The 25,505-nt window shown below is 39.1% G+C and overlaps 1 protein-coding gene and 1 pseudogene across 3 annotated transcripts; one reads left to right on the forward strand and one right to left on the reverse strand.

The window, feature by feature from the left end:
- LOC120034474 overlaps positions 1-25,505 on the reverse strand; it is a 76,025-nt pseudogene that overhangs the window by 42,654 nt on the left and 7,866 nt on the right.
- On the forward strand, positions 25-18,890 carry LOC120034457 (membrane-spanning 4-domains subfamily A member 4A-like). Of its 3 annotated transcripts, none has more exons than XM_038981026.1 (9): positions 25-131; positions 846-913; positions 12,077-12,247; positions 12,345-12,461; positions 12,838-12,894; positions 13,208-13,339; positions 13,794-13,916; positions 15,599-15,688; positions 18,448-18,890. In XM_038981026.1, exons 3-9 carry the CDS (start codon positions 12,077-12,079, stop codon positions 18,532-18,534), a joined length of 777 nt encoding a protein of 258 aa, XP_038836954.1. In that variant the 5' UTR covers positions 25-131; positions 846-913; the 3' UTR covers positions 18,535-18,890. The 3 variants fall into 3 exon arrangements, with proteins under 3 accessions (XP_038836954.1, XP_038836964.1, XP_038836971.1); XM_038981036.1 differs by having other exon boundaries at positions 52-140; XM_038981043.1 differs by lacking the exons at positions 25-131; positions 846-913 and having other exon boundaries at positions 11,988-12,247.

Consider the following 25,505-nt stretch of genomic DNA (forward strand, 5'->3'; position numbering starts at 1 on the left):
GTTCATTGTACGGAACACATATTAGGAACATCACAATTCCTCCACCTGAGACACCCCTCTATAGTTACGCATCAACCCTGCACTAGTCAAGTGTCACCCCTCCTCAGAAATTGGCAGTATTTATGTTACAGGTAATTGAAGTACGTATTTAATAACTTCTTCCAATGTATTTTGTAGCAAGATACTTCGAGACCTGTAATTTGTATTTTCGTCAGGTAGCGTTGGTTTGAATCCCCAAGCTGACTAAGTGAAAAATCTGTCGATGTACCCTTGAGCAAGAAATTGAACCCTAACTGATACTGTAAATCGCTCTGGATAAGATTATCTATTAAAATGCTTTTCTATACCATTTTTCATAGCAATTCGTAATGTTGTGCCCCGCTTTTACCCTGCATTGGTATCAGAAGTCTGATGGTACTATGGTGTGATAAATGTGTCTGCTAAATTACCTAAATGGAAATGTAAAAATAACACTTGCAAAGCATGCTGGGTATTATGCTCATGAAGCAAGGACAGTAATAACCCCTAGTATTTTTTGCAATTGTTTATTTTTACATTTAGTTCATTTAGCAGAGCAACTTAGTCAGTGAATTCAACTAAGGTAGATAAACAACCACATATCATAGTCATAGCAAGTACAACGTTTTTTTTTAACCATTAATGAGAATGTTGCTGTAGTGAAGGTGTGTACTTGCAAATGTTTTGTATTTTAACACTTTTGAAAATACAAAATACAATTTTGTATTTAAGTTTTATATATTGCTTTTTAGAGTATCTGTATTTGTAACAATATATATATTTTGCCCATCTCTGCCCCTCTTCCTTAACCCTCACCCACCCCCTAGTCAAGTATCAACCCTGCACTAGTGGAGCGTCACCCCTCCTTCTCAACCCTCACCCCTGCATTGGTCAGGTATTGCCCCTCTGCCTCACCTCTCTCACCCATACATCATTCAGTTCTCACCCTTGCAAACCACTTCTTTCTTTTTAAATCACAATGAGCATGTTTATTGGCTAAAATACGTGTCAATTCAAAGAGCCAGCTAGCAATTATAATTTATCACCATGATGAATAAATTCATTTCAAAGATACTAGCAACAACAGCTTAGGGAAATTACATGTCTACATACACAAACTAGAGAACTTCACTTTCTTGCTAGAGATGTTATTTTATTTACAGGCTAGCTAGCACACAAACTTTACTGAAACAAAAATGTAAACATAACATGCAACAATTGAGTTACAGTTCATATGTGACCAGCCTGCACGATTCGGTCTGATGTAGCAAAATTGTCATTTTTTCTTACATTGAATAAAAGTAGAGACTCAGAGCTATAAAATGGTATATCATACACTACAGTTGAGGAACAATGGGAAAGTAATTCTGCTTTGAAAGTTGATAAACTTGTAACCTAATTTTTTAGAAAATGGCCCTTGAATGTTTTGGTAAACCTACTGGAGAGCTCTTCTTTGTCTACACCCATTCAGCATCGTTCACAAAGTCTTAACTTCTTATGGCTGAAGGGGCACTATTGAGTAGCTTGGATGAAAGGTGCCCAGAGTAAACGGCCTTCTCCTCAGTCTCAGTTGCTAATATATGCATATTATTATTAGTATTGGATAGGAAACACTCTGAAGTTTCTAAAACTGTTTGAATGATGTCTGTGAGTATAACAGAACTCATATGGCAGGCAAAACCCTGAGAAGAAATCCAAACAGGAAGTGAGAAATCTGAGGTTGGTATATTTTCAAACCATTCCCTATTGAAATCCCATTGGGATATGAATGAAGATTCACTTCCTAGGGCTTCCACTAGATGTCAACCATCTATAGAAACTTGAATGAGGCTTATACTGTGTTGTGGGACTGAATAAGAGTGGAATGAGTCAGACTACTGGCAGTCAGCCATTTCCCAGTCATGCGCATACCACATGATATCTTCCTGCGTTCCGTTCCTCCTCAAGACACAATGGAATTCTCCGGTTGGAACTTTATTGAAGATTTATGATAAAAACATCCTAATGATTGATTCTGTACTTAGTTTGAAATGTTTCTTTGACCTGTAATATAACTTTTTGAAGTTTTTGTCCGAAGATATGGTCGACCAGCACCAGCGTTTGGATAGGTGTACCAAACGCACTAACAAAAGTAGCTAATTGGACATAAATAACGGACATTATCGAACAAATCAAGCATTTATTGTGGACCTGGGATTCCTGGGAGTGCATTCTGATGAAGATCCTCAAAGGTAAGGGAATATTTATCATGTAATTTCTGGTTTCTGTTGACTCCAACATGGCGGCTAATTTGACTATTGTTCTGAGCGCCGTCTCAGATTATTGCATGGTTTGCTTTTTCCATAAAGTTTTTTTTAAATCTGACACAGCGGTTGCATTAAGGAGAGGTATATCTATAATTTCATGTGTATAACTTACTTGTATGGCATGGTTGCCCTTAGTTTGAAGATGTAATCCAGAGACAGGTGTTTTATACAACAGCCTTCTGTGTGTTCTCTTTTCGACTCCCTCTGCATATTTACAATCAAACGCCAGAATTTTCTCCATCTCCTTAGCTATCATACATATAAAAACTTGGTCCTCCAGAAAGTGGATAGCAATCCTTTTGCAGTTCTACTACGTGATATATTTTTTTTAAAGCAGCTTTAGAAAGGATTACCTACACATACTGACCAGCTCAATCAACCAATCAATCAAATGTATTTATAAAGACCTTCTTACATCAGCTGATGTCACAAAGTGCTGTACAGAAACCAAGACTAAAACCCAAAACAGCAAGCAATGCAGGTGTAGAAGCACAGTGGCTAGGAATAACTCCCTAGAAAGGCCAGAACCTAGGAAGAAACCTAGAGAGGAACCAGGCTATGAGGGGTGGCCAGTCTCTTCTGGCTGTGCCGGGTGGAGATTATAACAGAACATGGCCAAGATGTTCAAATGTTCATAGATGACCAGCATCTGGTCAGTGGTTTTCGAGGGTGCAACAGGTCAGCACCTCAGGAGTAAATGTCAGTTGGCTTTTCATAGCCAATCATTCAGAGTATCTCTACTGCTTCTGTTGTCTCTAGAGAGTTGAAAACACCAGGTCTGGGACAGGTAGCGCGTCCGGTGAACAGCTCAGGGTTCCATAGCCGCAGGCAGAACAGTTGAAACTGGAGCAGCAGCACGGCCAGGTGGACTGGGGACAACAATGAGTCATCAGGCCAGGTAGTCCTGAGGCATGGTCCTAGGTCTCAGGTCCTCTGAGATATATTTAAGACGGAGAATAGTATGTTCAATAGTGAAGATAAATAACCTCATTCACGCGCCAACAAGACTACTTTTCTAATGAGAGACACCTTCTAGTTTTTCCAACTACTTGCTCATTTTTCCCCCAAAAAGCCTGAAACCCTTTCTAAAGACTGTTGACATCTAGTGGAAGCCATAGGAACTGCAATCTGGGTCTATTTGTGTTTCCCATAGGATAGCACTGAAATGGCCAGTGACCTCAAAAAAATAATAATTCCGGATGGTTTTTCCTCTGGTTTTTGCCTGCCATATCAGTTATGTTATACTCACAGGCATTATCTTAACAGTTTTAGAAACGTCAGAGTGTTTCTATCCAATGCTACCAAGTATATGCATATCCTAGCTTCCGGGCCTGAGTAACAGGCAGTTTACTTTGGGCACATCAGTCATCCGAAATTCCAAACAATAACTGGGGCGCTAGCGAAACCCCTCGACAACATTCCGCTGAAAAAGCAGCGCGCGAAATTCAAAAATATTTTTTTGAAATATGTAACTGTCATACATTCACAAGTGCAATACACCAAATTAAAGCGTAGCTTCTTGTTAACCTGTTTGGGATAGGGGGCAGCATTTTCACGTTTGGATGAAAAGTGTGCCCAGAGTAAACTGCCTGCTACTCAGGCCCAGTTGCTAATATATGCATATTATTGGTAGATTTGGATAGAAGTTTCTAAAACTGTTTGAATGATGTCTGTTGGTATAGCATAACTCATATGGCAGGTGAAAACCTGAGAAATATCCAACCAGGAAGTGGGAAATCTCAGGTTTGTAGTTTTTCAACTCATCGCCTATCGAATATACAGTGTCTATATTGCATTTCCTAAGGCTTCCACTATATGTCAACAGTCTTTAGAACCTTGGTTGATGCTTCTACTCTAAAGGAGGGGGGAATAGGAGCTGAATGAGTCAGAGGTCTGCCAGAGTGGCATGAGCTGGTCACACGCGTTCACGTGAGAGTTAGCTCTGTTACATTGCATTTCTACAGACAAAGGAATTCTCCGGTTGGAACATTATTGAAGATTTATGATAAAAACATCCTAAAGATTTATTCTATACTTCGTTTGACATGTTCCTACGAACTGTAATGGAACTTTTTGACTTTTCTTCTGAATTTTCGCCTGGACCGGCCCGCACGTCGTGAGTTTGGATTTGTGAACGCGCTAACAAAAGGAGGTATTTGGACATAAATGATGGACTTTATCGAACAAATCAAACATTTATTGTGGAACTGGGATTCCCGGGAGTGCATTCTGATGAAGGTCATCAAAGGTAAGTGAATATTTATAACGCTATTTCTGACCTCTGTTGACTCCAACATGGCGGATATCTGTATGGCTTGATTTGTTGTCTGAGCGCTGTACTCAGATTATTGCATGGTTTTCTTTTTCCGTAAAGTTTTTTTGAAATCTGACACAGCGGTTGCATTAAGGAGAAGTATATCTCTAATTCTGTGCATGACACTTGTATCTTATATTAAAGTTTATGATGACTATTTTTGTAAATTGATGTGGCTCTCTGCAAAATCACCAGATGTTTGGGAAGCAAAACATTACTGAACGTAACGCGCCAATGTACACTGAGATTTTTGGAAATAAATATGCACTTTATCGAACAAAACATACATGTATTGTGTAACATGAAGTCCTATGAGTGCCATTTGATGAAGATCATCGAAGGTTAGTGATTCATTTTATCTCTATTTCTGCTTTTTGTGACTCCTCTCTTTGGCTGGAAAATGGATGTATGTGTTTTTGTGACTAGGCTCTGACCTAACATAATCATATGTTGTGCTTTCGCTGTAAAGCCTTTTTGAAATGGGACACGGTGAGTAGATTAAGACATGACTCAGCCTAGTGTAGCCCATCCTGCTGGAGGGAATGGTTTTAATTTTCTTACTTGGAACTGCAGGGGCATAAATAACCCAGTTAAACGTAGTAAGGTGCTCCACCACTTTCATCAATTGAAAGCTCACATCATCTTTCTCAAAGAAACCTATTTGAAGATATCACAACACTCAAGTCTTAGGTGCAGATGGGTGGGTCAGATGTTCCATTCCTCATTTCAAAGTAAGGCAAGAGGGGAGGCTATTTTACTTCACAGATCAGTAACTTTTACATGTTCTAATGTGATCGCAGATCCCCATGGTAGATACATAATTGTCAGTGGTAGGCTGCTCAATGCGAATGTACTTGTTAATATTTATGCTCCTAATTGGGACAATGGTGTTTTTTTTGTTTTTTTCTCAAATCGTTTTTTCTCTACTCTCCCAGATATGTCTTCCCATATGTTAATCTTAGGCGGTGACTTTAACTGTTGGTTAGATCCACATTTGGATCGATCCTCCACTAAACCTATCACCTTATCAACCTCAGCTAGAGTTGTCCGAACCTGTATGTCTGAATTAGCAGTCTCAGATCCTTGGAGAATGTTTAATCCATCTGGAAAAGCATACTCTTTTTTTCTCATCGGTTCACCACACTTTTACGTGCATAGACTACTTCCTTGTAGATGACAGACTTCTCCATTCCATATCTTCATGTTCATATAATCCAATTGTTGTATCTGACCATGCCCCTGTTACTATGGAAGCAGTCTTTCAATCTGTTAATCTGCGACCGCCTTGGCGGCTAAATACTGAACTGCTCAGTAATGAACACTTTGTCAATTTTGTTTTGAGTCAAATCGACTTTTTCATGATTACAAATAGAACCCCAAACATCTCTGCGACTAGTCTTTGGGAAACTTTGAAAGCTTATATCAGAGGTGAAATTATTTCCTACACCGCACAGGAGAACAAACTGAAAAGGTATAGGCTATCTATGTTAACACACTGTATTGCCCAATTAGATGACATTGATGCCTTTTCACCATCTCCGGCTATTTATAAGGAACGTATAAACTTGCAAGCAGAATTTGACACATTATTAACAGACCAGGTTACTGAACTGCTTGTCAAGTCTAGGAGCACTTACTCTGAACAAGGAGATAAAGCCAGTAAATTATTAGCTCACAAGTTACGTCAATTATCATCATCATTTCAGATTCCTAAAATTCATACATCGTCTGGGATATCATTAGACCCTAGGGGCATCAATGATGAGTTCAAGATATTTTACCAATCTCTGTATACTTCTGAAAGTAAAGCGGTTACATTGGAATTGGATAATTTCTTCCACTCACTTGCTGTGCCTTCGGTCAGCCGGGATTTGGTAAAAAAAATTAGAGCAGCCGATCACTGTTGAAGAATTGTCTAATGCTGTCAAATCCCTTCAATCTGGGAGAAGCTCAGGGCCTGACGGCTACTCAGCAGAGTTTTATAAAAAGTTGATCTCCAATAGCCCCTATTCTAATTGAAATGTACAATGAAGCATTTGCAAATGGTGCTTTCCCACAGACTCTCACTCAGAGAGTGATATATATGAGATGTATTTATTTGACCTTTATTTGACCAGGTTAGTCTCATTGAGATTAAAAATCTATTTTGTCCGAAAAAGCAGCACACAAAGTTTCAACATTTACAACATAAAACACAAAGCACTACAGTTTAAAAACATCAGTTATCACATTTAACAGGCACATTGGTTTTAGGAGGAGTGTTTCAACTAGGGGTCAAAATATTGACATCCCCCTAACTCATTTTCCACCATAGTTTTTACCCTAGCTTTAAAATCACTCAAGGAGACGAGCTCCTCTAGTTTCAAGTCGTTTTGTAGCTCATTCCAAGTAGAGGGGACAGAGTCCTGGACTGCTTTTATACCTACTGTAGCTCTTCACAGGCAATAGGCACCGTCAAGGAGATACTGTCCTGTGAGCATAGGCGATAATTGTCATTAATCTGTTGGACAATTTAGGTACACAGGTCAAATGGGAGCTGTCTTAGCATGGCCTTGCAAAAAAACAACTTACCAATGACTTAGTCTCTGAAGAGCTAAGGACGGAGCAGTCCGTGCAGCTCCGTTGGTAGACGATGGCACTCGCATCGCCAGGGTTGTGGATTCAATTCCCACGGCAGACTAGTGTGAACATGTATGTACTCACTACTTACTGTAAGTCGCTCTGGATAAGAGTTTCTGAGAAATGACAAAAAAGTTCAACATTTCAGGGATGAGTGAGGGATTTGAAGTTCGTAACAAACCTCAGCAGTGTCCAGCATACGTAATGATGCCACAGGGGCAAACGTGTACAAGGTATCGCCATAGTCGATCACAGGCAAGAACGTGGCGGAAACAAGTCTCTTTCTCGCTTAAAAAAAAAAAACATGACTTATTTTGAAAATAAAACCCAGACTTGGGCTTGAGCTTTTTCACAAGACCCTCTATGTGGGGTTTAAATGTGAGACACTCATCGAACAAGAAAAAAGTACTTGTACTTGTTGATACCCTGATACCCTTGTACTAAGTTGATACCCTTTTAATCGAAGAAAGAGTGCACAGGCAGGAGACCGATCTTTCAATATACCACATCCTCTGGATTAACGCTTATGTTAATTTATCTACAGTTGAAGTCGGATGTTTACATACACCATAGCCAAATACATTTAAACTCAGTTTATCACAATTCCTGACATTTAATCCTAGTAAAAATTCCCTGTCTTAGGTCAGTTAGGATCACCACTTTATTTTAAGAATGTGAAATGTCAGAATAATAGTAGAGAATGATTTATTTCTGCTTTTATTTCTTTCATCACATTCCCAGTGGGTCAGAAGTTTACATACACCCAATTAGTATTTGGTAGCATTGCCTTTAAATTGTTTAACCTTGGTCAAACGTTTCAGGTAGCCTTCCACAAGCTTCCCACAATAAGTTGGGTAAATTTTGGCCCATTCATCTTGACAGAGCTGGTGTAACTGGGTCAGGTTTGTAGGCTTCCTTGCTCGCACAGGCTTTTTCAGTTCTGCCCACACTTTTCTATAGGATTGAGGTCAGGGCTTTGTGATGGCCACTCCAATACCTTGACTTTGTTGTCCTTAAGCCATTTTGCCACAACTTTGGAAGTATGCTTGGGGTTATTGTCCATTTGGAAGACCCATTTGTGACCAAGCTTTAACTTCCTGACTGATGTCTTGAGATGTTGCCTCAATATATCCACATAATTTTCCTCCCCCATGATGTCCAGGTCACAATGGGCAATCACACAGATTTTGCTCTCTTGTCTCTCACTCTTCATACCTCTCTTGTCTCACTCTTCATACCTCCCTTGTTTCTCACTCTTCATACCTCTCTTGTCTCACTCTTCATACCTCTCTTCTCTTTCACTCTTCATACCTCTCTTCTCACTCACTCTTCATACCTCTCTTCTCTCTCACTCTTCATACCTCTCTTCTCACTCACTCACTCACTCACTCACTCACTCACTCACTCACTCACTCACTCACTCGTCATACCTCTCTTGTCTCTCACCTCCTCTGCCCCTTTGTTCAGGCTGCTTCCTCATTAATCCCCAAGCACTCCCTGGCTTAACGACCACAGCCTTTCCTCGTTGGGGCAGGAAGTCCATATAACGCTTGGGGTTGGAGCCATCTAACCTGCAAGATCGCTCCTCAATTAAAACTTCTTTGGGACAGGGGGGCAGTATTGAGTAGCTTGGATAAAAAGGTGCCCAGAGTAAATTGCCTGCTACTCAGGCCCAGTTGCTAATATATGCATATAATTAGTAGATTTGGATGGGAAACACTGAAGTTTCTAAAACTGTTTGAATGATGTCTGTGAGTATAACAGAACTCATATGACAGGCAAAAACCTGAGAAAAAATCCAACCAGGAAGTGGGAAATCTGAGGTTTGTAGTTTTTCAACTCTTTGCCTATCCAAGATACAGTGTACATTTGGTGTCACTTCCTAAGGCTTCCACTAGATGTCAACAGTCTTTAGAACCTTGTTTGATGCTTCTACTGTGAAGGAGGGGGGAATGGGAGCTGATTAAGTAGGGTGTCTGGCATGAGCTGATCACGCGCGCTCACGTGAGAGTTAGCTGCGTTCCATCGCATTTCTAAAGACAAAGGAATTCTCCGGTTGAAACTTTATTGAAGATTTATGTTAAAAACATCCTAAAGATTGATTCTATACTTCGTTTGACATGTTTCTACAAACTGTAATATGACTTTTCGTCTGAAATTTTGCCTGGACTTGCCCGCGCTTCGTGAGTTTGGATTGTTACTAAACGCGCGAATAAAAAGGAGGTATTTGGACATAAATTATGGACTTTATCGAACAGGTCAAACATTTATTGTGGAACTGGGATTCCTGGGAGTGCATTCTGATGAAGATCATCAAAGGTAAGTAAATATTTATAATGCTATTTCTGACTTCTGTTGACTCCACAACATGGCGGATATCTGTATGGCTTGTTTTGTTGTCTGAGCGCTGTACTCAGATTATTGCATGGTGTGCTTTTTCGGTAAAGCTTTTTTGAAATCTGACACAGCGGTTGCATTAAGGAGAAGTGGATCTAAAATTCCATGCATAACACTTGTATTTTCATCAACATTTATAATGAGTATTTCTGTAAATTGATGTCGCTCTCTGCAAAATCACCGGATGTTTTGTTGGAACTACTGAACATAACGCGCCAATGTAAACTGAGATTTTTGGATATAAATATGAACTTTATCGAACAAAACATGCATGTATTGTGTAACATGAAGTCCTATGAGTGTCATCTGATGAAGATCATCAAAGGTTAGTGATTCATTGTATCTCTATTTCTGCTTTTTGTGACTCCTCTCTTTGGCTGGATAAATGGCTGTGTTTTTCTGTGACTAGGTACTGACCTAACATAATCGTTTGGTGTGCATTCGTCGTAAAGCCTTTTTGAAATCGGACACTGTGGCTGGATTTACAACAAGTTTATCTTTAAAATGGTGTAAAATACTTGTATGTTTGAGGAATTTTAATTATGGGATTTCTGTTGTTTTGAATTTGGCGCCCTGCAATTTCACTGGCTGTTGTTGAGGTGGGACGCTAGCGTCCCGAATATCCCAGAGAGGTTAACTTAAACTCACTCACTTTTGTACATCGCGCTGGTCCGTACAATTGAGCTTATTTTTGCGCCCAAAAAACGTAATACTTCCAGATCAACTGTAATATCAATACCAATGTAAAGCACAATTTCTCCTCTTTCCAACAAAATCAATGACGAGACCTTCATGATGCCCATCTCTGCATAATTCAAGAAGGCAATGAGCTCCGTCGGGTCTTTTTAAAAATGGCGGGTGGGGAAGCTAAACCTATTGCGTGATAGTGAGAAGGAGAGATGTCGTGTGGGGAAACTGCTTTTTTTCACTCGATCTGTCCAACTTATCACCTTATCGCCTCTAAAATGTAAATAAAACACTATAAAGAGTTTATATAATGTGTCATTACATACCTATTTGAAGGTTTGTGTCGAATTTGAATCAGGTTTTTTGGGCGGTGCTAAAGTGATCTTCAGAAGTAAACAGCGGCTTTTGAGAGTCATGATAGCTTGCAGTGATGACGCAAAAATGACTAGGTATCCTACCCTTACCCTGTCCCTGTTCCTTTCTTGTTTTTAAACGGTGAGATAAGTGCTACACCTGGTGGAGAGAGGCTGTAAGACAGAATTAGTTGCTTTCTGCGTGCTGTACGTTACGCCATGACACGTCACGATGTAACGTACAGCGTCAGAGGGGTCAGTTTTTTTAACTTTTCTCCAATACTATAGAGCCATTACCATGTCAATCAACGCTTGAATAGAAACATAGTTCACACCCCAGATTTTGGGGTCAACACAGTCACTACAGTCCCATTAGTTTTCTTTGCAGCCTCGTTTGAATGTCGCGGTTGCGCACATTTGTATGGAATGGGGTTAGCCTACATTACCATTCCTTTCACCTCTCCCTGCCGTCTGCCACAATATTGATATAAGCTGTACAGGGCTCTGTAGCATCAAAAAGATGTTAGACATTCAGATATATCCAAATAATGTTTATTTGTCAAAAACAAAAATACAAGGGCGTGTACAATATATGATGCTAACTAAAAAGGAGAACTGGGTATTCAACAAGAATGGTACTGTATATGGTAAAAGTAACATACAGTACAAAAAAATACACAATGAACAGTGTAGTACAGTTCAATGTGTCTCGGGTGTAGTAAAAGGCAGAGAACTGGTAGCTACGCATTGTTACTACAGATAATGTGATTTAACCAAATCATTTTGGTATCCAATATTGGGAGTTGCAGAATAGGTACTATTTGGTATAGCACAGAGAATGTTCGACCAACCTCAGCGATGCCGTCTTCGTCCTCAATTGGTGGAAACAGGAGTCTCAAAATGTCTGTGTCCAGTTGCAGGGGATGAGTTTGAATTTAGAAAATGCTCCGTTATTAAAATAAAACATTTTTGCTCCATGAAGTAATCCAACAGTGTACACCAACATCTTATCTATTTCTAGTCTTCTCTAATTGATCGAGACAGGTGAGTGTCCACCCTAAAGTGCCGCATGTCATTGTGACACACACACAGCCAGCCACACGCACGCACGCACGCGCATGCACACACACACACACACACACACACACACACACACACACACACACACACACACACACACACACACACACACACACACACACACACACACAGCCTATAATCAATGGAGAGAGTTCAAAGTTTCATGACTGGCTGACACACTTGCTATTCATGTCAGTGACATGTAACTTATTATCAGGAAGTCCCAGGTAAAGTATAAAGCATGACACACAACAACCAGTCAGATCCCCTCTTACACAAACATCCTTGCCTCCTCTGTGAAGATGTCCAGCTCTCAAACAACCACCACTAATGGGGTGGTGGTCATCACCCATGTCTACCCCTATGGGAACGGGGTGGGGGTCGCGGGGGTCGCTTCTACCCCTCACTGTCTGGGACAGACGGTTTTCTCAGTGCTGGGAAGTTTCCGGGCAGGGCATCCAAAAGCGCTTGGGGTAAGAATTTTCAAATTAAAATGACAATTTTGGTTGAATGTAATGGAAGAACAGAAAAAAGAAATTTCCTGCTTTGCTCTTTGTTTTTCTCTCACAGACCGTACAGATCATGATTGGTTTGATGATGCTGTTAACAGGAATTGTGATGGCTACAGCCCCGTGGTTGGATAATATTGGAGTAGTCAGTGGAATATTTGTCTGGGGATCGATCATTGTGAGTGAGCTGCTTGAGCTGCTCTGTCTAACAATCCTCCCTTAAGTTTCCTGTCTGCCTGGATGCAAAACAAAACGTCCTCATAGTTGAATCATGTCACTTTAAAAATATATTTCTTTCATTTGAAGTAATGCTTTATAAATAATGACTTGTCTTAACTAACAATTTGTCTTAACCAAAGACTTTTATCAACATATATGTATTTGGCTAACTTTGGTCATACTGTAGAAATATGTGTGTCCCAAATGGCACAGTATTCCCTATATAATGCACTATGTAGGAAAGATGGATACAGTATAAATATGGTGCACTATGTAGGGAATAGGGAGCCATTTAGGATCCAGCCTTGTATAATCTCTTCCTTGTTCCTTCTCAGTATGTAGTTGCAGGCTCTCTCACTGTTGCCGCTGACAACAAACTGAACAAATGTCTGGTTAGTATCAATATTTTTTCCCCAATAAAGTTTAGGCTTTTGATTTATAAAGTTCCTCTCTATTTGAAGACATAGAATCTACTATACGATAGGCCCTCATGTTTTCGTTCATCTGCTGGTTTTCCTCCCAAAACACAAGCAGTGGGGGGGCCACTGGCGTTAACTGTGGATTGCCCGTTTAAAGAATCGTAATAACAATGATAAGGAATAACAACATACTGAATTCGGTATTGCGTTTAATTCTTCTGAAATTTCCTTCCACAACCAGCCATTCCCATGTCCTCTTTCTGCTCTCTCTCTCACTGTCCCTTAGGTGAAAGGCTCCCTGGGAATGAATGTTGTCGCCACGGTTACTGCTCTTACTGGCATCATCCTCCATTCTTTAGACAGTGCTGGGATCATGTTGTACTGTGACTCTACATACGATTTCTGTCAACAGTACTGGGTATATACCAAATGCTTATTCATTTTTTACATTCATTGGCCTGGAGGTATTTGTAAATTGATAAAGGGTTATTTATCATCTATAATCTTTTATATTGTACTGTTGGATATTTTTTATTAGGCTAATTTAAATTATGCCTACATGTGACATTGGCAACATGGAAGCAATAGTAAGGTAGATAACTGCTATAAAGTTAGTTTATAGTTCATTTTAGTCCACATTGAAACTGAAAGTTCACAAAGTGCTCATAATTGCTACAAAATGGCGGTGTAGTTTATTTAAGTCCACATTGAAACTGGGAGAGTTCACAAAGTGTTCATAATTGCTACAAAATGGCGGTGTAGTTTATTTAAGTCCACATTGAAACTTGGAGAGTTCACAAAGTGTTCATAATTGCTACAAAATGGCGGTGTAGTCTAGTTAACTGCTGTTTCCTGTTCCTCTCTGTCTATAGGTCAGGTCTCAGGGAATATCAGGTCTTTTGGCTGTTTTCTCCTTGCTGGAGTTCATAGTGTCCATTTGTGTCTCGTCATTCGCCTGCAGAGCTGTCTGCCTGTGCTGCCGTTCCACCCCTGAGGTGAGTCTATAGACTTAGATTTCTGTCCATTTTTTTTTTTACAAAATGTTGTAAATCTCAAGGTTATCTACATTACCAAAGTTCTCTGATATTATGAGTTAAGTACATATTTCACAAGTGGAATTTCATTCCAAAAGTCTCACTTTGGGGTCACTAACCATTCCAGCCCGTGGGGCTACCGTGCATAACAGCGCAGTCGAAAGTGTGACGTAGCGCGTCAGGCATTGTTGCAAAAGGCTCATGAAGAAACTGAGGGCCAGACTTCTTAATCCACTGCCAATAGGACAGCTATGAGACAGGTATGTCTTGTTCCTGCTCTGTGTAGAGTATGGTGTGTTGTACTGGCTATACCTGAAGCTCCGAGAGGATGTTCCCGAGTTCTCCGAAACGAGCTAAGTAAACTACACCATGTGGAGTGAAGGCCGCCCAAAGCCAGAAAGGGCTGAGGGGCATTCACTGGTAACCCTATAAACCTTATCCTGTATAAAGGGGAGTTAGGGTTTAGGATCCCTTTACTAGAACATGTGGGAAGACAGCACCGTTAAAGGCAAAGGCAGTAAAGCGATCCATCTTACCAGGGAGTGTGGCGTCGGTAGTGGAACGTACACGGCACAAGGCGTAGATGTGGTTGGCCAGAGATGGATCCACCTTGAGAGGGCTGCAAAATCGGATTCCTCCATGTTGTGCATGTCCAAGTTTGGGGCGTCCTTAATTGGCATCTTGCCAGTAAGGGGCTTATCCCACAAACGTTTTTCGGAGACAAGCTGGGACAACAGGAAGCAGTTGCTTCGCGGTGGCTGTACTAGTGGGAAGTGTCCTCCCATCGTACAGATCCGTTTCTCGTTTTCCGTTCCTCAGGGGAGCCGGCCACTTGATCTCATGTCTGGTGGCGGCTCGCTTAAGCTGTATGCGACATATTGGCACAAACCCATTACACCTTTTTGTTCATCCATGACCTAGCACCAGCTGGGCTTGGTCGTGGGACGGAAGAGCCACAGCGTCCGCTGGTGGCTGGGAGGCGAACAAGGCTTGAGCCTATTTTTCAGGACTCAAATTCCAGAGTGCAACACCCTGGCATGCACCCTTCCCAAGCAGATAATGCATAGAAGGAGTGGATTCTTCTTAACAATCTTTGAACCACAAGCACAAGAACGTTGGGATTTGAGTGTTAGCCTCATCTTGGGTAAGGGTAGCGGTAGCGACATCCACAAATCAATACAAACCATATGAAACATAATATATCATACTAAATGGAGTGTCTAGGATTTACGTACAGAATCATTTGAAATGCTCTCTGATCACTTTGGTCATGTGGAGAAAATCAAGAACCAGTCGCGTAGAGCTCTTCAATGAGGAAGCGAACATGGACAGTGAGCTGGAGAGTATCGCTTTTATACAGGGTAAAGTTTTGAGACTTTCGGAACAAAATCTCACAGAATAAGTCATTGAAACAGATCTACATATACATGTAAGTCTTACTATACTGTAAAACATAAATATTAAACTAAGTCAAGTATGTTCTGGCAACTGTAAGAGCACTGAGCGTCCATGGCACCTCAAATAGCAGGAGGAGAACAATCAAGCTGAATGAAACTGTTACTATCATGTTTACATGAATACACTGTATTTTTGTTTAAGCAAAGACTTGAAATGGACTTAAAATGGACATGTCTGTCTTTTAGCAAGTGTCCTCCATTGGGTATCAAATACCGGTACCTCATGGCAGCATGACTCCAAGCAACGCACCTTACCCTCCTCAGAACAACTACGAGGTATGACATCTTGGCCGGTTGAATTTCAGGGTTACCATGTGAAATAGGTGGCTCAACATGAATATAATTAATATATATATATAAATAAGATCTCACCGGTGTCCTAGTAACTGAGTTTCTTGTGTCATTTAAAACATCCACCGTGTGTCCCAAGTGGCACCCTATTCCTGATATAGTGCACTCCTTTTTGACCAGGGCCTATGTAGTGAATCGGGTGTCATTTGGGATGCCAAGAAAGAGATTCTGCAATGATTAAATATTATGTACTACAATTTTGACTCACCCTGTAGGCTAAACTCAGAATTCAGTTTAAATTGTAGATACTGTAGCATGTATAATGTAGCTTTATTGTACACAGCAAAATCAATGGTATACATTTAACTTGAAAAGTCTGAAAGTGTAAAATGTACACTATTTTCAGTCAACATATGAGTCCCACTGAACCATGTATAGTCCCCCTCGAGCCGATACCACTACGGCCCTCAAGGAACTACACTGGACTTCGTGCAAACTGGAAATCACATATCCCGAGGCGACATTTATTGTAGCTGGGGACTTTAACAAAGCAAATATGAGGGAAACGCTATGGAAATTATATCAGCACATTTGAAATAACACGTTTGAAAGTGTTAAAGATTTAACTCTGTTGCAGTGTTCCCCATTTAACTCTGAACGTGTCAAATATACACTATTTTCAAAGTACAAAGTATCTATAACTGGGCTAAAATGTAGCCACGTGTGCACATTTGTTCATATCCTTTGCTAGTTAGTGAATTATTAGCCCAGTTATAGATACTTTGTACAGTAGTCAGCAATGGGGAAGTGAATGCTTCCTAGAAGAGAACAAAACATGTGCATTTCAAGCCATCTTTGAAAAGCGAGTCTTAAAGGGGCAGTGTTGTATTTAGAGACAGGCTTGAATAAGCTAAGGAGACAATAGGCAGGGAGTAGAATATTTTGTCTGATTCTCTGTAATAATGGTATGGGGGGAAAAAATGAATTTTATTTTGTAAAGTGGTTTCTTACATCAAACAACAACAAAATGTTCAGTCACCTCCTTGTCTGAAGGACAAATGGATAAACAGGTTAATGTCAAGCTCTGCATGTTTTTTTCCAAAAGTCTTATGGAATGTAGACCTACACTGAACACCACACATTGGCTGCTACTATAAGCTGAATGATAGAACAGCTATTTCCATGGTAAAATGGTATGGGATGCATTTTCTCCATTGTTCTTTATGTTAGGCCACTCTGGTAGGCCTCCATTATGATCAAATAGCCACACTAGCCTACTTGACCACTGTTAGAACTGTAACTTAAAGCAGGTACAGCCTCAGTGTTCACAATAAACATGCGCCATAACTTTCAGAAGTTCTGTGCAGCAGACCTGAAATTTGTCTTGCCGATTTGAGGGAGCATTGCTGGACATTGTACTTCCAAATATAGTTCAGATGTTGTACTTGTAGTTTCATCTGACTGGTAGCTTAGCAGGTAGAGTACGGGACTATAGAACGTTCAGGGACATGAGGGCATGAGGTCGAATTCTGGTAAAGGCACACTTTTTTTTAAATGTGAAACCACACTTTCTGCAAATTTTTGTTTAAAAAAAGTGTTTATTTAGTATACAATAGTATAAGCTTCTGTCTTAAGCATCCTAAATAATGCCATAGATTCAGTTTTTTTTAAATGGTCAACTGTAAGGCAAAAAATGGAAGCATGATGTGAATCTGGTTTCCAACTGATTTGTAAGCTACTAAAGCCAACCATTTACTGCTGCGCCACAGAGTTTTGCTGAAAATAGTGGGGGGAAAACATCTGTTCATCAAACGCTGCTATTTATTGTTGACCAGCAGATGTCACTAATGTGCATTGTGAACCGATAATGAATCTCTAAGTAATGAACCGTTTTTCTGCACAATTTGGTGAAAGCCTTCAGAAATCCTTGATTTCCCATCACTATTAATTATTGGCCTAGTAAGTGGCCTAGATTTACCTTAATTCAGTGGTGTTAGGAAACTCCTAGTTTACAGGCCACGTCAGGCCTGCAAGTTTCATTATACTGATTATGTGTAATTCCTATTGGAATCCAGCCAGAGTTAGGATATCCCCCAAAAAATGATTCACCCTCAACCTACATTCAGAATGACTGTCAGGATTAGGAAACCTGATTTAAAAAAATCACTACCTAAATAAATTATACCAGAACAACCATTTCAGTAATGGTCCAATAAATCTAAGTAACAGATTGGATTAGTTCAGAAAAATGTATGTTATTTATCTTTGTGTAGCATAATATTAATCAAACAATCAATCAATGTACATGCAAAAACACATATGAAAATTAATTTTAAAAAAAACATCCTGCAGTGGAGCATGCTTGGAAATATGATAATGATGGGTGTGGTTTTGATGGGACTATTTTACTCTCCACAGTGTAAAACAATAACTCTGGTTATTAACTCCAACACTTGGGGTTATTTTACACCACTGAGTGTTAATATCACTCTTACAGAGGGATTGTAAACACTACAAATGTTACACTGAAAAATCAACACTGGCCAATTTGCTCATTTATTATCATTTGATGCATCTCAAATGGCATCCTATTCCCTATACTGCACTATACTTTTGACCAGTGCAGTATAGGGGATAGGGTGCAGGCTCTGGTCAAAAGTAGTGCACTATATAGAGGAGGGGGTGCAATTTGGGACATAACAATAGTCAAGGTCATATGATGTCCTGTGTTGTTTTCTCTACAGACTGGGAACTACCCGAAGGTTCCTGAGGGAGACGGTATGGGTACAGGGTTTCAACAGAACCACCTGCCTCCTCAATACACTGCCTGAGAAACGGGCCTGTGAATCCATTGCTATTTTTCTTGTTGAAATCATGTTCTCATGTAGACCTATGTTTCTGATCCAAGCCAGGCAATGGTTAGCAGCACCACATCACTGATCTGAATAATTTGACAGTTAAATACTGTTAGTGTATCGTAATGTTATATATGATCTTTTGGCTACTATATGGTTAACATTTTAATGTTTTTTCTGTCTCTCATAATTTTCTATAGAAAAATAGTAGCCTTCATTTATCAACAAAAATCAACCACGGTGTATCCTTTGTCAATGTTTGTAAATGACATGGGCCTATAATGATGACATTTATTGCAAATACATATCACTGAATAAACTGGGAAAAAATGACAAAAAAATCGAGTTTGGAGTCACTTTTGTCTTCTGTGGGGTACAATGTAAGTAATGACAAAGTAATAAAGTAAATAAATTGATATTTTCGGAAGAGTGGTTGAAGGGTCTGAAAACATCTTGATAAGGAGAGAGCGTTGGATGTTTGCATTGGGCATTAAATCCTTTCTGTATTGAGTTTGTGCAATATTAAGCCTGGAGCCGAGGCTAGTGCAATAGGCCTATTGGGTAAATCTATTTAAATTCAATCACTTTTTGACAGCACTTTTTGATTTGAACAAAAGCTTCCATACATTGTAAGAAGTGCTCAGAAAGTGACTTTTTGGACCTGAATGCCAAAACATTCAAGAGATTGTGCTCAAAGTTGATCCATTTTGCATACCCCACCATACCATGAGAAATGCATGTCTTCATCACTGGAAAAGTTAAATGTTTGAGATTGATATAATTTAAAATCTTGTTAACAGGGTTATCAAACCAAAAAAATCCCAATTATGTAAAAAAAAAAAATGTTATCCTCAATTATCTAAAAAGGCATAAACTCAGATAATTTTTTCACATACTGTTTGTTGTGGCTTAGACCCGATTTTACATCATCTAAGATTGTTGTGTTGTGCACGCCATCAGTTGAGACACATCCGACTCTTGGATACAGGGTGGGTGTCATGTTTTGGCTGATAAATGTATACTAAATGGGAATAACGTAGACATTTCAACTTTCAAATGGTACCACAAAGATTGTTGGAGGTCTACACATCAGAGCATGTTGACTTGAATGGAAATGTATGTTTTAAATTATACTGTCAATCCTCCATAGACAAGCTATTGAAATCATAGAAATATAGATATTAGAATAGACATGACCATTTAAGTTGACATTCGATGGTGAGTGGACCGGCAGTCATCTTTGTAGTAGTAACTCCAACTTAAAATGTCAATTAAAATTCAATTTCAATGGTGTACCAGCTAGGTCTATTCTATGGATTATATTTATATGATTGAAATTACACCAACCCTGTATTAAGGAGCATTGTGTGTCCCAACCAAAAGCGGGCATAATACAAAAACCTCTGATTTTCGAAAAAAAAACAAAGCTACTGTACAACATATGCGAATATTTAAAAAATCGGAGTTTACGAGTTTTTAGATAATTTACCTTAAAGATGCATTATGCAGAAATCGCTCCGCCATGTCCTGGTTACTAAAATTCATATAGTTTGCCTAATTTCAGTTTATGTGACGAAACAAGCAAATATAGTGTATAGAATCATTGTACCATGTAAACCGCTGTGAAATATATTTTCCATAGACAAAAATAATGTACTTTCAGCTGACTGAAAAAAAGACGCAAAAATGAAACTTGAGAATGGGAAGCATAGAATAGTCCACATAGAACAGATCTACCAGTTCTTAGATTTGCTTTCAATGAGAATGACAGATCTATAACACACATTTCTATGTGAATTTGGTCCAGTTACCCAAAATGTTACATATTGCAGCTTTAAAGGTTTAAAATATGCACATTTGTGGCCTGCTGGAGGTCATTTTGCAGGGCTCTGGCAGTGCACCTCCTTGCACAAAGGCGGAGGTAGCGGTCCTGCTGCTGGGTTGTTGCCCTCCTACGGCCTCCTCCACGTCTCCTGATGTACTGGCCTGTCTCCTGGTAGCGCCTCCATGCTCTGGACACTATGCTGACAGACACAGCAAACCTTTTTGCCACAGCTCGCATTGATGTGCCATCCTGGATGAACTGCACTACCTGAGCCACTTGTGTGGGTTGTAGACTCCGTCTCATGCTACCACTAGAGTGAAAGCACCGCCAGCATTCAAAAGTGACCAAAACATCAGCCAGGAAGCATAGGAACTGAGAAGTGGTCTGTGGTCACCACCTGCAGAACCATTCCTTTATTGGGGGTGTCTTGCTAATTGCCTATAATTTCCACCTTTTGTCTATTCCATTTGCACAACAGCATGTGAAATTTATTGTCAATCAGTGTTGCTTCCTAAGTGGACAGTTTGATTTCACAGAAGTATGATTGACTTGGAGTTACATTGTGTTGTTTAAGTGTTCCCTTTATTTTTTTGAGCAGTGTATATATCATTGAGTTAATAAATCTGCATACAAACAGGTTTGTATGGTTTGTATGAGATGGTTTGAGATGGTTTGTGAGATGGTTTGTAGTGAGCCAATTTGACTATAGATTATTGACAAGTTGCCTTTCAGAGTAGAAGGTCGGATAAGAAATGTGTCGAACTGTGTTTCACCAGGAAGGGTGGGGAATCCTGGATCTATGCTGTGGACGTAACTCCGGACTTGTAAGAAAGCAATGATGTCTGGGGAGACCAAATTTAGCTGAGAATTGTTCAAACGTACTAAATGTGTTGTTAATATACAGATCCCTGAATCTTTTAATACCGAGACTAGACCATGTTGAGAAAGCACCGTCAACCATAGATGGGGGAAAAGCTGGGTTTGAGGCTACTGGACCCAAATAAGAGGTTGTCTGAAACCCAAAGTGGCGCCTAAATTGATTCCAGATCTTCAATGTTGTTTTGACACATATTTTTGGGGTGAAGGAGGCGTGAGAGTCTGTAACGGAGGAGTGAGCGAGGGAAGACAATGATGCCGGTATAGATGAGGCGGCCTCCATCTCTTGCCAAATTGGGGGTGGGAATATCTCTGCTCTGAAACCAGTACTGAATGATCCTACGGTTAGCGGCCCAATAATAGAATCTGAAATCCGGTAGAGCTAGACCACCATCTAGTTTGGGCCTCTGCAAAAGCTGTTTTTGTATCCTGGGGGCTTTTTGTCTCATTTAAAAGGGTATTATTACGCCGTCGATCTTTCTGAAAAATGTATTGGGAAGAAAAATTGGAAGGCACTGAGAGATACTGTATAAGAATTTAGGGAGAGTATTCATTTTAATAGAATTAATTATTGCGACTAAGGAGAGGTGTAGCAAAGACCAGAGTTCCAAATCGTCCTAGGTACGGGTTAAAAGAGGTGAAAAGTTGGTTTGACAAAGATTTTCAAATCTGATTGTGACATGTACCCCAAGATAAATCAAAATATTGTGAGCAATTTTAAATGGCAAGTTATGTAAAGGGAAATTTTTTGCGGCCATATTAAGCGGCATCAATTCGCTTTTACTGAGATTCAGTTTATACCCTGATAAGTGACCAAAGGATGCGAAGGTGGCAAGGGCAGCAGGAACAGAGACAGAATGATTGGATGTGTATAATAATACATCTGCATATAAAGACAGTTTGTGTTCGTGTCCGTATCTGACTATACCTTTGATGGGGGCTTGGAGTGAAGTGCTATTGCAAGTGGTTCTATGTCGAGCGCAAACAGTAAGAGACTTAAAGGGGAACCCTGGCGTGTCGATCGTTGCAAAGGGAAGCAATCTGACTGAGTGTTATTAGTCCTGACAGAGGCTTGAGGGGATGAGTACAGAAGTCTTATCCAAGTCATGAAGTTGGAGCCAAAGCCAAATTTATTTAGAGTGTAAAAGGTATTTCCATTCCACCATAATCTATAATCTAATTTGTAGGTAGAACTGAAAAAGCGTCTGCGAGCAAGGAGGCCTACAAACCTGACCCAGTTACACCAGCTCTGTCAAGAGGAATGGGCCAATATTCACCCAACTTATTGTGGGAAGCTTGTGGGAGGCTACCTGAAATGTTTGACCCAAGTTAAACAATTGAAAGGCAATGCTACCAAATACTAATTGACTGTATGTAAACTTCTGACCCACTGGGAATGTGATGAAAGAAATAAAAGCTGAAATAAATAATTCTCTCTACTATTATTCTGACATTTCACATTCTTAAAATAAAGTGGTGATCCTAACTGACCTAATACAGGGAATTTTTACTAGGATTAAATGTCAGGAATTGTGAAAAACTGAGATTAAATGTATTTGGCTAAGGTGTATGTAAACTTCCGACTTCAACTGTATATATATTTTTTTTTTAAATCTAAAAAGAAATTGCAAAAAATGTGTATATATATATATATATATATTTGTTTTTTTCTAAAAATAAATTGCAAAAAATGTGGGGCTCAAAACAGGCCCCATCTGCCCTGAATTACGGGTCGCCACTGATTGTTTTAAATATAACCTTTAATGGCATCCCATAAAATGCAAGGATCATCGACTGAATTTTTGTTCATCATTATAAATTCATTCAATTCAATTTCAAATTGTTCACAGAAAGTAGGATTTTGTAGAAAGGAAACATTAAAGCGCCATCTTCTTGCTCTTTTAGAAGATTCTGAAATATTTATCTGGCAGTAATAATTATGATGATCAGATAGGCTCATGTATTGAATTTAATCAGGAAAATACAGTAGATAATCATACAAAATCGATTCGGGAGAATATTTTGTGCCTGTTTGGATAGAAAGTGTACTCTTTAATTTTAGGGTTATCCATTTTTGAAGACAATTATTTTCATTGTTAGGGTGGTCACTTGAGTATCTGGTCAATATTATGCATAATCTGTGGTCACACACGATAACTGACATTTGTTAGTCACACGCAATATCTCAATTGGCCCAAGGGAGAACGCATCATTCATGGGGGACGACATGTTTATTGTTGCCTTGTATGAATTCAGAGGGATTTACCCTACTGCAATCACCTTTTGACAGCATCCCTTTTGATTTAAACACAACTTTCCATACATGTTTTCCCATGGAATAAGTGGTCCTGAATGCCATAACATTCATGAGATAATGGTGCTCAAAATTGAGCCATTTTGCATACCCCACCATACCATGAGACATCAATGTCGTTATTACTGGAGTTTGAGTTTGATATAATTTAAAAGCTTACAAACAGTGTTGTCTAACTATTTAATTATTTATTGAAAAAAATAATATTTTAAACCTTTAAAGCTGCAATATGTAACATTTTGGGTAACAGGACCAAATTCACATAGAAATGTGTGTTATAGATCGGTTATTCTCATTGAAAGCAAATCTAAGAATTGGTAGATCTGATCTATGTGGACTATTCTATACTTCCCATTCTCAAGTTTCATTTTTGTGTCTTTTGTACATCAGTACATTATTTTTGTCTATGGAAAATATATTTCACAGCGGTTTACATGGTACAATGATTCTATACACTATATTTGCTTGTTTCGTCACATAAAGTGAAATTAGGCAAACTATTAGAATTTTTCGCAACCAGGACATGGCGGAGCGATTTCTGCATAATGCATATAAACCACAAGAAACAGTATGTGAAAAACTTATCTGAGTTTATGACTTTTTAGATAATTGAGGATAACATTTCTTTTTTACATAATTGGGATTTTTTTTGTTTGATAACCCTGTTAACAAGATTTTAAATTATATCAATCTCAAACATTTAACTTTTCCAGTGATGAAGACATGCATTTCTCATGGTATGGTGGGGTATGCAAAATGGATCAACTTTGAGCACCGTTATCTCACGAATGTTTTGGCATTCAGGTCCAAAAAGTCACTTTCTGAGCACTTCTTACAATGTATGGAAGCTTTCGTTCAAATCAAAAGTGCTGTCAAAAAGTGATTGAATTTAAATAGATTTACCCAATAGGCCTATTGCACTAGCCTCGGCTCCAGGCGTAATATTGCACAAACTCAATACAGAAAGGATATAATGCCCAATGCAAACATCCAACGCTCCCTCCTTATCAAGATGTTTTCAGACCCTTCAACCACTCTTCCGAAAATATCAATTTATTTACTTTATTACTTTGTCATTACTTACATTGTACCCCACAGAAGACAAAAGTGACTCCAAACTCGATTTTTTGTCATTTTTTTCCCAGTTTATTCAGTGATATGTATTTGCAATAAATGTCATCATTATAGGCCCATGTCATTTACAAACATTGACAAAGGATACACTGTGGTTGATTTTTGTTGATAAATGAAGGCTACTATTTTTCTATAGAAAATTATGAGAGACAGAAAAAACATTAAAATGTTAACCATATAGTAGCCAAAAGATCATATATAACATTACGATACACTAACAGTATTTAACTGTCAAATTATTCAGATCAGTGATGTGGTGCTGCTAACCATTGCCTGGCTTGGATCAGAAACATAGGTCTACATGAGAACATGATTTCATGATTGGCCAGTGTTGATTTTTCAGTGTAACATTTGTAGTGTTTACAATCACTCTGTAAGAGTGATATTAACACTCAGTGGTGTAAAATAACCCCCAGTGTTGGAGTTAATAACCAGAGTTATTGTTTTACACTGTGGAGAGTAAAATAGTCCCATCAAAACCACACCCATCATTATCATATTTCCAAGCATGCTCCACTGCAGGATGTTTTTGTTAGGATTAATTTTCATATGTGTTTTTGCATGTACATTGATTGATTGATTGATTGATTAATCTTATGCTACACAAAGATAAATAACATAAATTTTTCGGAACTAATCCAATCAGTTACTTAGATTTATTGGACCATTACTGAAATGGTTGTTCTGGTTTAATTTATTTAGGTAGTGATTTTTTTAAATCAGGTTTCCTAATCCTGACAGTCATTCTGAATGTAGGTTGAGGGTGAATAAAAAAATGTTGGATATCCTAACTCTGGC

The sequence above is a fragment of the Salvelinus namaycush genome, chromosome 3 (assembly GCF_016432855.1).
Source record: "Salvelinus namaycush isolate Seneca chromosome 3, SaNama_1.0, whole genome shotgun sequence".
In the NCBI taxonomy this organism is placed as follows: domain Eukaryota; kingdom Metazoa; phylum Chordata; class Actinopteri; order Salmoniformes; family Salmonidae; genus Salvelinus; species Salvelinus namaycush.